This window comes from Lissotriton helveticus, chromosome 2_1, assembly GCF_964261635.1.
Source record: "Lissotriton helveticus chromosome 2_1, aLisHel1.1, whole genome shotgun sequence".
NCBI classification, from domain to species: Eukaryota; Metazoa; Chordata; class Amphibia; order Caudata; family Salamandridae; genus Lissotriton; species Lissotriton helveticus.
The window spans coordinates 1,604,577,075-1,604,592,679 of NC_136059.1; the positions used below are offsets into that span (position 1 = coordinate 1,604,577,075).

The 15,605-nt window shown below is 43.1% G+C and overlaps 1 protein-coding gene across 9 annotated transcripts in view; it reads right to left on the bottom strand.

Annotated features, from left to right (window-relative positions):
- The window catches only part of ADGRL3 (adhesion G protein-coupled receptor L3), a 777,598-nt gene that overhangs the window by 478,191 nt on the left and 283,802 nt on the right, over nt 1-15,605 (bottom strand). For all 9 annotated transcript variants that reach the window (XM_078676566.1, XM_078676564.1, XM_078676569.1 and 6 more), the window contains one exon: nt 3,474-3,583. In XM_078676566.1, the coding sequence (XP_078532692.1) occupies nt 3,474-3,583 (110 nt within the window). The remainder of the gene's footprint in view (nt 1-3,473; nt 3,584-15,605) is intronic.

Genomic DNA, 15,605 nt, shown 5'->3' on the forward strand with positions numbered 1-15,605 from the left:
TTCAGACGTCTGGCACCATACAATGGACCCCTCCAAGTTCGGGAAGGCAAATTTTATAATGAGTGGTTTACTTTCAAGGGCATCCCACTCGGGGGGGGGCGACAGCAAAAGGACAGAGTAGCCAGACAGGAGCATTCTGGGTTTTCAATAACAGCTTATGCAGCAGGAAATATTGCAAGTTTCAGTACGAATGTTCAAAATGTGCAAGCAGACATACACTCATACACTGTTATCAGGTAGGTGGGCATGCCAGTACTTCCTGGGAAGTGACAACAACCACAGGGATATGCCGGAAACCAGCAGCACAGTCAGGCAACAGGTTTCAGGGCTAGACGGTGTCCAAAAGGACCTGGGGTAGGTGCTCGTACACTAATTAATCTTAATCTACTTTAGTTCTAGTTAACACATTACAACCAGAAAGAAGATGCTAGGATGATGAGGGAGAGTTTCTGACGGGGGTTCCATCTGGGATATGAAGGCCAGAGGGGCTAACAGGTGGGCTACCAATCTGAAATCGGTCAAGTTAAGAAAGTAGGTTAATATAAGCTGTGAAAAGAAATACAGGAAGGCAGGATGGTGGGCCCATTTGACGGCTGACCCATAGTGGATCTGACGGTGTCCCCTATGGGAGTGGTTCTGAAGAAAAAAAGGGCAATTCAGATTAATACAGCAACTCTCTTGGCCAGAGGATATCTCTCTTAACAATATCATCACAGATGACCAGGAGTCTGTAAAATATTCATCAGTGGGTGTGGCACTGGCATTAGCAAACCGTGTAGGTTGAGGGGAGCAAATGGCAAAGTGAGAATCAAGATGGCTTTCTGCTGGCTGCTGATACACACAGATGACTTCCAGCCGTTGGGCATTCAGTTTGAAGCCCAATGGTATGTTGATAAAGTCCTCCCCGTGGGATGTACAATATTTTGTGCACTATTTGAACATTTTAGTACCTTGTTGCAATGTCGCTTTCATGTTGCACGGGACACAAACACATCACGCATTATCTAGACAATTTTTTTGTAGGACACCCCAGTTCCGCGAACTGCCAGCATCTGCTGGTGAATTTTCAGGATGATTGCTACAATAGGTTCTGTCGGGTATAACAATTGCTTTGTGTTACAAGAGGTGAATTTTCAGGAGCTCATGGGGGACCCCGGGGTGCCACTAGCACCAAAGAAGAAGACAGTATGACCCAGTACGGTGCTGTCTTTCTTGGGCATTGAAATTGACTCAATGGAATACCGGAGGACAACAAACTGACAATGCATTTGTTACTGGATTCCATGTTGGCAAAAAACAAAGCCACAGTTAAAGAAGTACAGGTGCTTTTGGGGCATTTGAATTTTGCCTGTAGAGGGGTGAGAGTAGGGCAGCCATTTTGTAGATGATTGGGGTTGTGAATGTCAAGACTAATGTTGCCACATTACCATGTAAGATTTTCTGTAGGGGTTTCATGAGGATTTGAGAATGTGACACTTCTTCTTGGACCCTTTCAACTGGGTACCACTAGTGGCTACTATAGAGGTGGAGTGGTATGCACAGGTATACTCCAACGCCGCAGGAAGGATCCGCTTTGGGTTCTACTGGCAAAGTAAATGGTGTGCAGGAAAATGGCCATTATTGGGACAACCTCACTATGTGCTTCATTTGAAAGGGACTCTAGAAACACTTTGAACTTCATTTGTTACTAGCCTTGAAAAAGTCCAGGAGGACGAAACAGGTGTCGGCTGCATTGGTTTGGACAAATACTGTTTGAAATTCTATCTTCACAGTAAAAACGTAGTGGAAGAATTCGACTTCTGTGGATTGGATATGATCGCTTCTACATAATTTTATCAAGAATGGAAATAATGTCATAAACTGGATTTTGTGTTTGCTGGAGTGCATCATTTTTCTGTGGATATAGTCTTGCACTTTGGTAACAAGATGCGGCTAGTTGGCACCTAAGGTGGCTCGGTGCGCAGCCCGACTACACCACTGCATGCTTGAATATTGGACACTGTCATTTCAATTTATCCATGACTTTGTGATAGATGTGCAGCTACTAGGGCACAGTCACAGATTCTTGTACCTGTTTGAGTAGGTTGTTGATAGTAGGACAGTGACCTGATGTATTGTTATTGCATTTAGGTGAGAATTACCTGGTAGCTGAGAAACTGGTGGCATTGATGAGAGCAATGAAGGACAATTTAATAGAGATGCAATGACAGTGGTCAGGGTGACACATTATGTGGACAGAGTTTAGTCCCAGGAGAGTATGATGTGGGCCAACAAGTCAGTAGCAATTGAGAAGACGAGGTGGAAAATAAACAATGAAATAAGGGCATTTTACAGGGATCGAATTGTCAGTAGAGTAGCGCATGCAAAGAAGTATGATGCGTTAGAGTTTTCTGTAGGGACGGAGTCCACTTATCGTGCTATGGCATGCATCTATATTTGCTGCAGGTGAGGGAAGTAGTGGCCGCGGTTTTGAACATTCATCAGTGAGAGGACAAATGGGCAGGGGGTGGGAAAGGCTGAAAACTTTGAGTCATGGACTTTTTCTGGGTGCTGGTTGTCCGAGAAGTTGGCATGGGTTACCGAAGTTTATTGTTGTTGACAGGGGAAATCCAGGCTGAAAGGGAACGGGTAGACAAGCTCACGCCTGGACAAGGCAGGAAGTTTAAGGTTTATTGAGAAGTTAAGCTGGTTAGAGATTAATAGTTGTAGGAAAACTGTATAGGAGGTTAAATTGCTGAAGATGAGCCCAGGAGGAGGTAGAGACTTGCAAGTTTAAGTTTTGTCGGGAGAGGGACATTTAAGGGGGGGGCAGTAATTTAACATAGGCAACATGTTTGTATAGTGAGATTTTTGTTTTGTAAAGTGAAAGGCCCATGGTTTATATGCGATGCGCACCTTTTCGAATTAAAGTGGCCTTTTTCACACAATTCCAGTGTCAGTGGTCTTGCTGCTCCTTCTCTTCCCCCAAAAAATGTTCTAATGCGTTCTAGTCAACACTGTTATAGGAATGTTCAAATGAAAAAGAAAAAAACAACACAATTAAAAAAAAGATGAATCTAGCTTCTAAATAACTCTGTTCAGTCACTGCATCCTAACATGCTCGAAATGCATACACATCCTTTTCATAGATTATACCTACATGGGTAGTTCGCCTCGCATGGCATTAAAACAACATTTTCATCTTAATATTTGGAGCTTCAGTGAAGAAAAAAAGACGCCTAATGAGCAATTAAAATCGAATTAATTATACTATCCCTTGCCTTGGAGCACATGAATCATACACAGCACTTTTCGGAGCTGTTATCAAGACATTTTTAATTAAGCATGCATTATTCATCAATAAAAAAAATGTACCCAGTCAATCAGCGGTGTTTTGGATAAAAGGAGCAAGACCAGCTAAATCAGTGCCTAAAATCACTAACGTCTCGAGGGGGGTAATGGATGGATAATAAATGAAGAAACGTAATACGTACTGTAAGGTACACATTCGTACTGAACTTCCAAATATTTGTATGTTCCAGGGCACGGGTCCGGAAACACATCTGGGCCTGCCACGACGGCACACTGGGTACGATTATTGCATCTGAAACACAAAGAGAGAAAAAAGAGATCCTCAAGAACATGGTAATAAAAGGGATATGGCGTTCAGGCAGCACTCGGCCACCCCCTGAGCAAGGCAGTGACATACAATAATAAATGCAATGTTGGTTTCTAAAACCCTTAATTGTTCTAATGTGAACCTTTCGCTTGTGGTAATTAGATGCTTCGGGGCTGCTCATGTCAGAGGAAGAGTAAACTTCTTGGGTGGCGGAAATTTTTTTCCCCTAACCTTGTCTTGCAGTGCTTTACAGCGCATAAAACAGACGCGGTCTCATTGTTGATGCTCCCGCCATCTTCCAACGCCAAATTATAAACTTCAGTACGTGTGGACGCGGCATAAGAATTTTGTAGCTAATGTTGTGGCGCATGACATAAACATGGAAGACAGCAACTTTGATAGTATGCCATAAAAAGAAGATTTGCTTCCCCTCATTCAAATACTGTTTCAACAGTCTGCATCAAAACCCAAAATGGCGCCGAACTCCTGAATGGTGGTGCTGGAAATGTGCTTTGAGAATGTGCCAAACATACAAGCGCAATACTTGTTACCTAACAATGAGAATGCTTTTAAATACATTCTGCTCTACAAATGGGATAATGTGTATCAGGGGCTTTAAGTAGGATTAAAAAAGTGGGGCGTGTCTCTAAAATGGGCATGCCCTATGTAATTAGAGGCGTGAGTTAAACACAAAGGGCCTAATTTATGAAGGCCTTACGCCGCCGGTGTGCCACTTTTAACATGGGAAAAAGTGACGCACCGGTGGCGCAAGGCTTTCATAAATAAGGCCCAAAATTTCTGGGATTGCCATAGTGTGTCCCCGGAGCAGTATTTTGGGTCCTCTGAGCTTTGTGTTATTACATCCAGCTATATAACACAACGAATTTACATGGACCGAAAACCTGCCCGGACTATTGGCTTTGTCAGTGGGTCTTAGTTGTTTAAGATAAATAAGTGACAACAATAATTTTGTTAGGAATAGGACTGAAAATATTACTATTCTGAAATTGTGTGACTGTGAATTAAACAGTACTGAGTACTGTGGTGTGGTTAGTGCTCTTCAGAGTGTCTCAATCACTCTTGCTATGTTCAATCCATGTCAGACATGTACATCCATCTTCTCTCCATATCTCGTCCATCGGCAAATCTTAAACCACATTTTATTACTCTTCAGCATCTCTTTCCATTCTCTCCAGAATGCACCTCCAAACATACAACACACCAAGTCACCTATAGGCACTTCACTTTGACAATATTTTGACAAATGTGTGCCTTCTCCACACGCATTTACATAGAACTTATAATAAATGCAACTGAATTATGTGACCACTGCCCTGTGTGCTGTGCAGAGAGGCCAAAGATTTGATTAGCATGTACTCTTAACCAGGGCTCGAGTCGGGGTACCACGTGGGTGAACGGCGTCCCCCTACTTATTTTACCGGGAACTCGATAACTGGAGCAAATGGAGCCACACATTCACTCTTTGGCCTCTCTGGGGCGAGATCGGAGCTCATTCAGAACGCTGCTCACGCGCTGGCTTTTCTGGTGCAATTGCGTCTAAGGGGTGAGCGAGGGGAGGCAATGAGTTTGATTGTGCAAGCCATCTTTCATGACGTCACTTCCTGTTGTGACTTCAGCATGCCCCCACCTCTTTTTTTAGGACTTGTGCCCTGCTCTTAACACCTGTTCGACCCACTAATCGGCACTGTGAAAAACTTGACTGCCTTCAACCTCAATTCCAGAGCTCTCAGTCACGGCCCGTTATAAATGAGTAGGAGGTAACTCAGTGCAAAGTATGCACTATACAAGCGTGATATGTTGTTTGAAAAAAAATATGTAAACACAACATCCTGGAGTTGGCTAACACGCTTAGGAAGTGCACGTTTAAGTAAAACATATGAAATATAAACAGGAACTAAATAGCTGTCATGGGTTATCCTATTTCACAACCATTGTTCATAAATTGATCAGTGTTTCTGCCACTAAAATTAAGACCATGAATGTAGCGCCTGATAGGGACCCGTTTCAATGTCTGTTTTTAATTACTTATGGTTCTCAGACCCAGCCCACTTAAAGGCTGCTGTGTGAGCATCCATCTTGTTAAACTCAGAAAGTGTGTGAAACTGCAAGAACTGAAATGTGAATGTGAAAATAACCAAACACAATTGAAGCTTGAGATTCTCTTTCAGGGTTGTCATATGTCAACGCAAAACTAGCATTCTAATGTTGCAGCTGGTACAAAATGTAAGAAAAATCTCCTAAAGTTGATTTTTTTATCCCTTATCATTACATAATTACAACAGAAAATATAAGAAGAAAGCACTTTTAAAATGTGTTTGCAGGCTCTATTAATGATACTTGACAGATAAATAAGGTAAACAAAGCCAGAAAAGTTGTGTTAAAAAATATTATGCACCGGCTATACAGTCCTATTTAAGCAAGGTGCCCAGGCCTTTGCAGAATCTACAAACTTTAACAAGTGGCTGGTATTTTGTTTTTCTGGGAACAGTGTCTATCCTACAAACGCACATCAGTGGTGTAACAATAACCCCCGGAGCCTCCACAGTGCTGGGGGGCCCGAGCTCCAGGTGGCCCCCTTCGAGTACCATGCATTCGCATGTCTGAGAGCTCCTGTCTAGGTCCGGAGCGGGGGGACCCTCCTCTATGCACTTTGCAGGTGGCCCCCCTCAAGTTTCCATATGCCACTGGTGCACATACAGAGTTAAGAGAAACATATCACCTTAATTTTTTCTACCTTTTGGTGCCCAGATTATTTGGCCAGGCTTGCACAATGAAATGAGAAGAGATTTGCATTTTATAAACTACTGTAACAGCAAGCTAACTCTGCCTTACATCCTTCCAAGGTTTCATACTCAGTACTGTGAAAGTGGGTAAATGGAAAACCTGTTCTTTAAAGCATTTAAAAATACCAGGAATGCAGAACTAAGTGCAATATAAATAAAAAAGAAGATATTTTTATGATGTTGAAAAGCACAATGTACACGGAGTCAGCATTTCACACTCCCTCACTAGAGATCATGCACACAGAACAGGAGAGGCACATTTCAAGACTATGGCTGGCACTTTACACATTCTGGAAAATATGTGGCTAGTGTTAGGGCTTAATTATCCAATGTTCAAGCATCCAAGCCTCTTTAGAATACTTAGTGCTTAATTACAAGTCAAGCTAAACAAAATGAATGCCTGCTTTTATATTTTATTTTTGCTTCTCTTCTGATTAGATGTTTTTAAGTTTTCCTCCATCTCAATTTACCAGGTGCGGAAGAATCTTACATTATTTTTCATGCCAGAAAACTTCCACGACCCCTTTGCTGCAGCAGCAGCTATATATTCATGCCGCTCTTCTAACGGGGGGAGCATACAGTGCTTCTCCCTGCTAGAAAAAAATGTCACTTTCCCTTCCCTATTCTCTCCTACTACCCCTTGCTCACCCTTCATCCTATGCATCACCCCCCACATAAATTTACAACCTGCTGAGAGCAGGCAATGAATATAGGCACCAGTGGCGGCTCCTCCACTAAGGCGAAGGAGCTTCACCCAACTGCTTTTCACAGCGGAAAAAAAGGAAAACTAAAATGATAATAACTCTACAGTATTATCACTTTATTTTTCCTGCTGTGGTGTCTCGGTTAGCGGGGCGGGGTAGATCTGCTCTGCTCTACGAGCAAGGGGGGAGTGGTGGCCACTATGTAAGTGAGCATGAATGTTTGACCGGCCCTCTGGGGCTGGCCAAACATTCATGCGCACTTTGCATGTTCTCCATGCAGGCTGCATTATAGTCAGCATGGAGAACATACCCAGCCTTCCAATCTCTGTCTGAGCTCTGATCCACGGCACTCAGACCAATCACAACGCTGCATTGCAGTGTTGTGATTGGCTATTGAGAGGCTGAGAGCCGGCTTCCTTTGAGGAGAAGAAGCCAGGAAGAGTACGCAGGAGAGGCGGCAGCCGGCCAGCAGGCAACAGGCAGGTAAGTGTTTTTTTCCCCCTTTTATACTCCCCCTCCTCCCTCTCTTCCCACCCTCCTCCGCCTCTTCCCCCCTCCCCGCCCCAGTGATGCTTACTGGAAGCAGCCACTAGTGGTAGACAGGAAAAAAAACTCAAATGGCGAATTCTGTGTTGTTTTTACAGGTGGAAAAATCAGCACCACATAGTAATTCCCCATTCCAATGGGTCAGCTGCGTAGCGTGTGTTGCCAGCACCCGGGGCAAAGCAAGTATCCTTCCACTTTTCTTTTTTAATTTTGCGCCCCTAAGTATTTTGAACCCGGGGTAACCACCCCATGCTACACCACTGTAATGGGTTATCCTGGTAACAGCACAATACTGCTGCGATGTTACCATACAATAACAGTAAATTCACATGCAGATTTACCATACGGATATAAGCTCCAGCACTGGGCTATTCGCAATTACAGCCTCAAAGGAACATTAAATATTCCTCCTTCTCTTTCATCGGTCTGTATGACGCGTTCCGCTGTTTCTGGGAGGGAACCTACTGATCCAAGTTAGAATTCCCTCAACAATCCCGCGCGCCAGGAACACGGTGTAACCGGGCCCGGCGCGCGCTCTCCCTCCTCGCCTCTGAAAGGCTGGAAATAGAACACCTCGGAGCTAGATTTGTGCGGCTCCTTCCCAAGATGCCCCATGTTCTGATGCCACATGGCACCTCCGACCCCGCGCCGTTTGTTTGGCAGAACGAGGAGCTTCCAGTGGGGGGGGGGTCGTTTCGATTTCGAGTGGAAATGCTTTTTGTTTACCTCGGGCTACACTTTTGTCAGCCATAATGAGCATTTTATTTTCAGCCTAGAAATGAAAATTGATTCATTAGTGGGTGCCTTAAGCTTATTTTGGGGTAATTCCGCTAGAAGATTAATAAGAACTGATTCTACCACTCATCAAGCAATTTCGCTGGATAACTGCTAATCCACGGGGGTCTGGAAGTTCTAATGTTTTTCTTTTGAGGTTTATGTCAACCGACAGTTATCACAGGCGTGTGTCCGCTTTCATCTTATGAAAGCAAAAAATGAAGGCAGTCACTTTGGGGCTAATTTGGCTCTCCTCGCCCCTGCAAGTGTGGAACAGGTGGCCTGGCTTTCAGATCGCAGGTATTTAGGCCATTTCATGCAGGCAGCTGTCCAACAACCGTCCGCGTCCAAAGGCACAGCTTCAGAGAGAGAGAATCATTGTCAGTTGGTTCCGCCTTGTAAAAAGCATTGGGATGAGGGTCACATCTCTCCCCTGCTGACAAATGACGGCTGTCTCATGCAGCAACATGAATTGAGAGGGTGGGTATACATTATATATGATCAAGGCCACTGGAATTATGCGATTGTGCGCCCGCGGTGATTTGCAAGTAATGATACATTTACCGCATTTGCCACATTTGCCACATAATCTACCATCTGCCGCATTATGTGCATGTTTTAACCCAAAAATAGTTGCTTCTAGTTCAAGCAGTTCAAAAGTTACACAAAATGAAGCAACAAGTGTCACGCGCTGGCTGGAAGGCCCTGTGCAACACTGGACTGGTCAACTTTTTGTTGCTTATTGCAATACTTGAGTATTAAACTGGTACTAATGAGATGCAACCAATGCCCAGACAGTGTTATCAACTTTTAAAATGGCTAAACGATGAAGTTATACTATTACAAAATGTGCCGCATTATGCTGCATAATTGCCTTTTCCTGTTGCATAATGCACTCAAACTTGCCCATAATTTGGCCCACTCCTCCCGCATAATTCCAGAGGCCCTGCATATAATTAGGTGTGCAGAGTGTAACTATTATTAGGAATGTTGAATGTGGGGAGTAGGACATGATTCCTCCTTCAATAATAGCAATAAATACAATATTGCACTGTATGTATCTGCATGCATAATTTATTACATGGTGTTTTTTTAAGTTAGTTAACTGAAATCTTGATGCAAGGAGTTAAATATGTGCAGTGAGGTAAAGTCATATTGGCAAGAATTTCTTAGAATAGTTGCGTTCTGGTGGAAAGCCCTGGTGGCCCTCATTGGGCAGCACCTGGTGCAACCGTACAAGGCACACTGGCATTAATGAGCGGAGTTTTGAGTAGATTTCTTTGTGGTGTGTTACATTCTTACACATCTGGTTAAACTGCTATTTTTGGGGGGAAGTAATTCTGAAATTAGTTTGATGATTTTTTCAAGTCTTAAATGTAAAATGGCAGTGCTAACATGTAATGACACAACTCATGGATGTATATTTTAACCAGGTTTAAGAAATGAGGAATATTGGGACTATTTTTTCTGCTCAATACAATAAGGTGGACTGTGCTGAAATATACACTACACTAACAATTAGGGTATCAATTCGCTGGCTCACCACCACTTTTTAAAAGTAAAAATATGTCACGTCAGCATATTTCATCTTTATCGTTCATTTAGAAAATATCTAACTAGTGTATCTGCTAGCAAATACAAGGCTGCTTCAGTGAAGAGCAAGTCCCAAGTTCAACTGCTGGTGTAGTCAAATGAGTTTCATCCATCCAAGGTCATTACCTTTAGTAGCCTTAAATCGGGTAACGGCCGCTTGTACTATGATTCATTGTGAGTGCTTAGATGTGAAAAACTGACGAAGTATTAAATAAAAGGTAAGTTATTTGGACGACTACCTCACGCTACTGAATGTGTTTGCCACTTACGACAAGGTAATAGCTGTAAGGCAGTGCTTTAAATGGGCAGGTGCTGTCCAGTGCTGAGTACCTGCACTTATTTCATTTGAATGGGAGGGCACCTGCACTTCTTTGCACTGTTGCAATACATTTAGTGGGAGAGTACCAGCACTTATCAGGAGCACACATTTACTCGAGTTAGTGAGTACCTGCACTTCTATATTTCTATGTAAAGCACTGCTGCAAAGCACTGCTGATAAGCATCATTGGCTCTTTCACTGTGAGGTGCAGAAGTGCAGGATAAAAGAGATTTTCTCTTTCTCTTCCCACATGCTGCTCATCTTAAAAATACTGTAGAATTTCGTGAATGCCCTTTCTGGTCGGACCTATGGCTTCTTCGCAAATATAGGTGACAATTGTTATTTAAAATGCTCTATTTGACCAGTTTTTATTAAAAAGCCACTTACGGAGAGAAGCCCTCCACCCAGAACCCACCTTGAGGACAGTGGGGTTGCTCGCTTCACATGCTGCATTTCACTTTGGTTGGTGTCCATGCATGCGATAGGTAATGCTAGCGATGAAAGTTTGGGGTGTAAGTTGGCAGTGGTTTTCAAGGAAGGATTTCGGTGATCGGCCCTTATTTTCTTTCTTTCTTTTTTTGTTTTTGTTTTACAAATTAGGTGTTGTTGGTGAAGCTCACACAGGACCAACACTTTCAGTCGATGCTAAGCATTGTCTCATGGTGCAAAGGTGAGCAAGCAGTGTCCTGCACAACATATTTCCTGAAGGGAAACCTCCAGTGCAAATTTTATTTAACCTCCTACGGGTAAATCATATAATATGTAAAATGTCATGGAAATTAGATATATTAAGAGTAGGAAAATCAAAAAATTTCGGTTTGCACATTGTTTGCACATTATTTTCTTTAGGTCGTGGAATTTCCATAAATCCGGGTCATGGTTTGTCAGTAGATCAGGCTTTGCATATAAGCCTAAGAGCGCTTGCACTAGGCTTACCCTGTTACATCCACTTTGCATTCACTAACATGGACTTGGTGCTACATGACACAACACCACTTTGTGTTATGTGTATATCAACTTTCTGGCATGAAACAGACTGGGCATGAATGTTGATGGTCGCTATTGTTTGTGCCACTTGTCATCTCGAGCACTGCTTTGTCTTGCAAGAGCTCTGGCACAGAAAAATCTAGCCTTTGGTCTCTCAGTGTGTTTGGTGAAGATGATCTAATGGACCACTCACAGCATTTTTGCTCAATTTTACTTAACATAAAACATTTTGCCACTGGTCTGACATGACGAATCCACCATTGACCTTTCTGCAGATTTAAACATTGCTCACTCTGGTACTTTGTCTTTTCAAGAGATTTAGGGCACCAATAGCTCGTTAAATTTGACTTTTTGCGATTTGAAGGCATACACAATGATTGTAAAGTTTGACGTGACACATAGTGCTCTGAAAAGGCCTGAATCTTATGAAAATCTTTCATGAGTCCTTGTTTCCAATGTCTTCTTAAACGCACATTTCCCCGGATACATTTTTTGTTGAGACCATTTTGCGGATGGTTACATTTCATATATAGTCCCCCGGGCCTTCTTGCAAAATGTTCTGTAGTCGGATTCCACAAAGGACAGGCCATGTGTGCCGTACTGAGCCATTTGTACGGATCACGGTGCCAGGTACCGTCCAATAAAACAAAATGTTTTAATGAAACTGCTGGCTTGCACTGGGAGGCGATGACGTCACTCCCCATAGCATATTTGCAGGGAGCGTCCTTCGTTGTGCAGAACGCACTTCCCATGAGCTGTTAATGCCCTCCTATGACCATACAAACTCCATAAAATCCAACAAGGCTGGGAGATGGTATGTGCGGCCTTTTTTTAATATTTATATTCCGCGCGCCCTCCAAAGACAACGCACTGCAGAAAAGAATGTATTATATCTGCAAAATTATCTGCAATTAATCTAGACAAAACTGCGCAGGTATCCGCGCGTAAGGGTTTCCCTCAATTCCTGTGCACGCCTGTCTATCGGCAATCTATTCTAGCCCCTGTCGAAATCTGCTTTTTAAATGGCGCAGTGTGAAAAAAAACCGAGGTTCCTCATTTGTTGCCCTTAACCACCGCCTTCGTAGAATTTCCTTCGCGAGAAACGTGCCTCGGTGCCTGCCTGATATGCAATCTGCATTTACTGCAGGGCAAAGAGCTAACTAGGTCTTAATGGTGAAAAACATGCAGAACAAATAACGGGTGTCCCCCTGCGCAATCTGTCCACACAGCCAATGAGCTGCCCTGTGCAAATATGTTTTCGCGCGGTAACCCCGCGTCATTTGTCTTGCGGTTTGCAGCTGAGTGCGGGCAGGAGCGAGGGTGCTGTTCGTTAGTGTGTGGCGCAGATGCATTTGTCTTCGGCGCCCGGACGTCCTCTGTGTGGAAGCAGGCGCGCGCGCGACTGCGTCACTGCAGAGAGCCCCACTGCGCCGCTGCGTCTGCAGGGCCGCTGTTGCTAGGGCAACAACAGACTGTGTGATAGGTGGCCCTAAGTGAGTGGTTAGAGGGATGAAGGGTTGGAAGTTTGAGTTATGATCCATTCCTGGATGTTGACTCACCAACATGTCATGAGCAGAGGAAATGACGTCATGCATTTGTTCACCCCCTGATGACATCACAGGTTTGAAGCATTGTACAATCCTGTGCTCTACCAGAGCGATATTTGCTGCAGATTACGTTTGTTAGATTTTTTTTTTTACTTTTTGCCCCTGCTGTTACCTTCATGACCCCTCCCTCAGACAACAAGCAGAATATGCCTGGAGTAGGAGTTGCAACGCCTGACTTCCCATATTATTCACGCACTCCACAATAAACAAGAAATTCTGGATACAATTCTTAATATGTAGGCAATTGGGTGCAAGCAAGATGGCTGTCATAGCAGTGCTGGATTTGTGCCAGTATTTGCTGGTGCTTGGCACCGGCCCTTATTATCAATTACTGGCACTTTGAGAATACATCACAAAGTGGCGCATGCTGGCTACTTTTGAGCAATGTATGTCAGAGTGTTTTAACAATTCAATATCCCGATACACATACACAGAACTAGCACTCCCAAGGGTCCACCAGCCTAAAGTTTGGGGTGACCAGAAACTGTCCAAAACTTCACTCTTATTTTTTTTTTTTTTTTTATTTATGCAATTTTATATAGCGCGAACTTTACCCGAAGGTGTCAGAGCGCTTTACATAAGAACCAGTTGCAAAACATAAGGACTTAGGATTACATGCGTTACAAAAAGGATACAAACAGAAAACAATTGCAAATGTACAAGATGTAAAGTCACACCAGGAGGAGATACAAGTGGATATACTCTAAGTGTCACATAGGAATGGTAGATAATACAAAGGTCTACTGCATATACTAGTGATTAGAGTTATCTCTATATACATAGGGAAGGGATACACATGGATATACTCTAAGAGTCACATAGGAATGGTAGAGAGCACAGCGGACTACTGCATATACTAGTGATTAGAGTTATCTCTATATACATAGGGGAGGGATATGACTGGATATACTCAGAGTCACATAGGAGTGTTCGATAGTACATAGGTCTACTGTATATACTAGTGATTAGAGTTATCTCTATATACATAGGGAAGGGATAGACATGGATATACTCTAAGAGTCACATAGGAATGGTGGAGAGCACAACGGTCTACAGCATATACTAGTGATTAGAGTTATCTCTATATACATAGGGTAGGGATACACATGGATATACTCTAAGCGTCACATAGAAATGGTAGATGTGATGATTAGTAATTAATGTTGGCCCTGGAATTTGGCAGTTCTGTCAGAAACTGTGGGTGGTACCAGTTGCAATGTTAGTCCTTGGGCCATAGCACTTGCAATTTTACAAATTAAGCACTACGACCTAGGCATAATGGAAGTTCAAGTACTATATAATCCGACATTTACAAAGTACTTACTCCAGTTCTAAGTTGGAAGAAATAACACATTCCAGCACATTGAAGCAATGTTAGACCTGAGTGTTTTAGCAATCGACCTGTTTACATTTTTGGGGCATTTTACTTTAATTTCATGCAACGCCGGCAGCAAGCAAAGTTGATGCACATCGCTGCATGAAAGGGAGACAGAAAAAACCCACCAAATCTACTAAAATACGACACATTCCGTCAGTCTCCTTATGCTGGAGCGCTGTGTGCAACCTTCCAACATGGTGCAAGTGTGTCTTCGTAACAGGCAGGATTATTTTTTGTGCACAACGGAACACTTTCTAAACTGAAACAATCATTAAAGGCATTTTCCTCTTTCCATGTGTGCTGCGGAATACAGCACACATAGGAAGAGGAAGTAACAAGGAGAAATAAAGAGATTTCTCCTTGTTACACCTGCTTCAGGGAGGCATACATTTTTTACTCTTCCCAGGTTACTAGATTTAGTAAATCTAGGACTGCACCAAAATCCATGGGAACGCCCATGCTTCACCCATGCAAAGCCTTCCTATTTAACACCCTGGCTGCGGCCGGAATTCTGCTCCCAGCCATCATCAGCACACGCCCACCATAACTGATGACGACCGGGAGCCGTCATCAGCACCGAAGCGGTTAAAGTAACACAAGGCAGAGATAGGTGCTACCTTGCTTTACTTTTTTGGGAAAAATCCCAAACAAAGTCACGCAAATCTGTTTTGCATGGCATTGTGAATCACAATTAACATTTTTCCTCGTGCCTGCGCACAACATAAGATGTTAGTATATCTGCCCCACAGTGTTACACTTATGTCTGGTGTAGTCATTTGTTGACTACCTTTACAAACATGTTCACACTTGATAGATCTTGAAAGTTTTTATGTTAGTGCTACAAGGCCATACCAGCAGCAGAGTGTACACTATCCATATGCCTTTTATCGTACCAATATACAGTATTATGGCAGTTAACACTAAAACCCAGAGTTAGTCTGTACGCAGCAGAAAGTCTAGAGCAATCAGCTACATGGTCATGACACTTGAGTAGGTGACCTGCAACATTAAACCTGATAGCAACTCCACAGGTAGTTGACATAAGTGGCACCGCAACTGTAATGTCTTTTAGGTGTACAACGTTTTTCGTATGCGCACTGTTTAGTCTTTTCATCAGAATGAGTGGTGAAAAAAAACGATCTCAATGTTACAGTCCAATTTAATCGAGTCTGATGTTTCTCCAGGACTGACAGAATGTCGAACGGCCCAATATTGCTCTCTCACTGGTACTGTGATGGATTATAAGGTCAGACAAAATAATCAATGCCCTGAACATAGCCAATGATCATCGATGA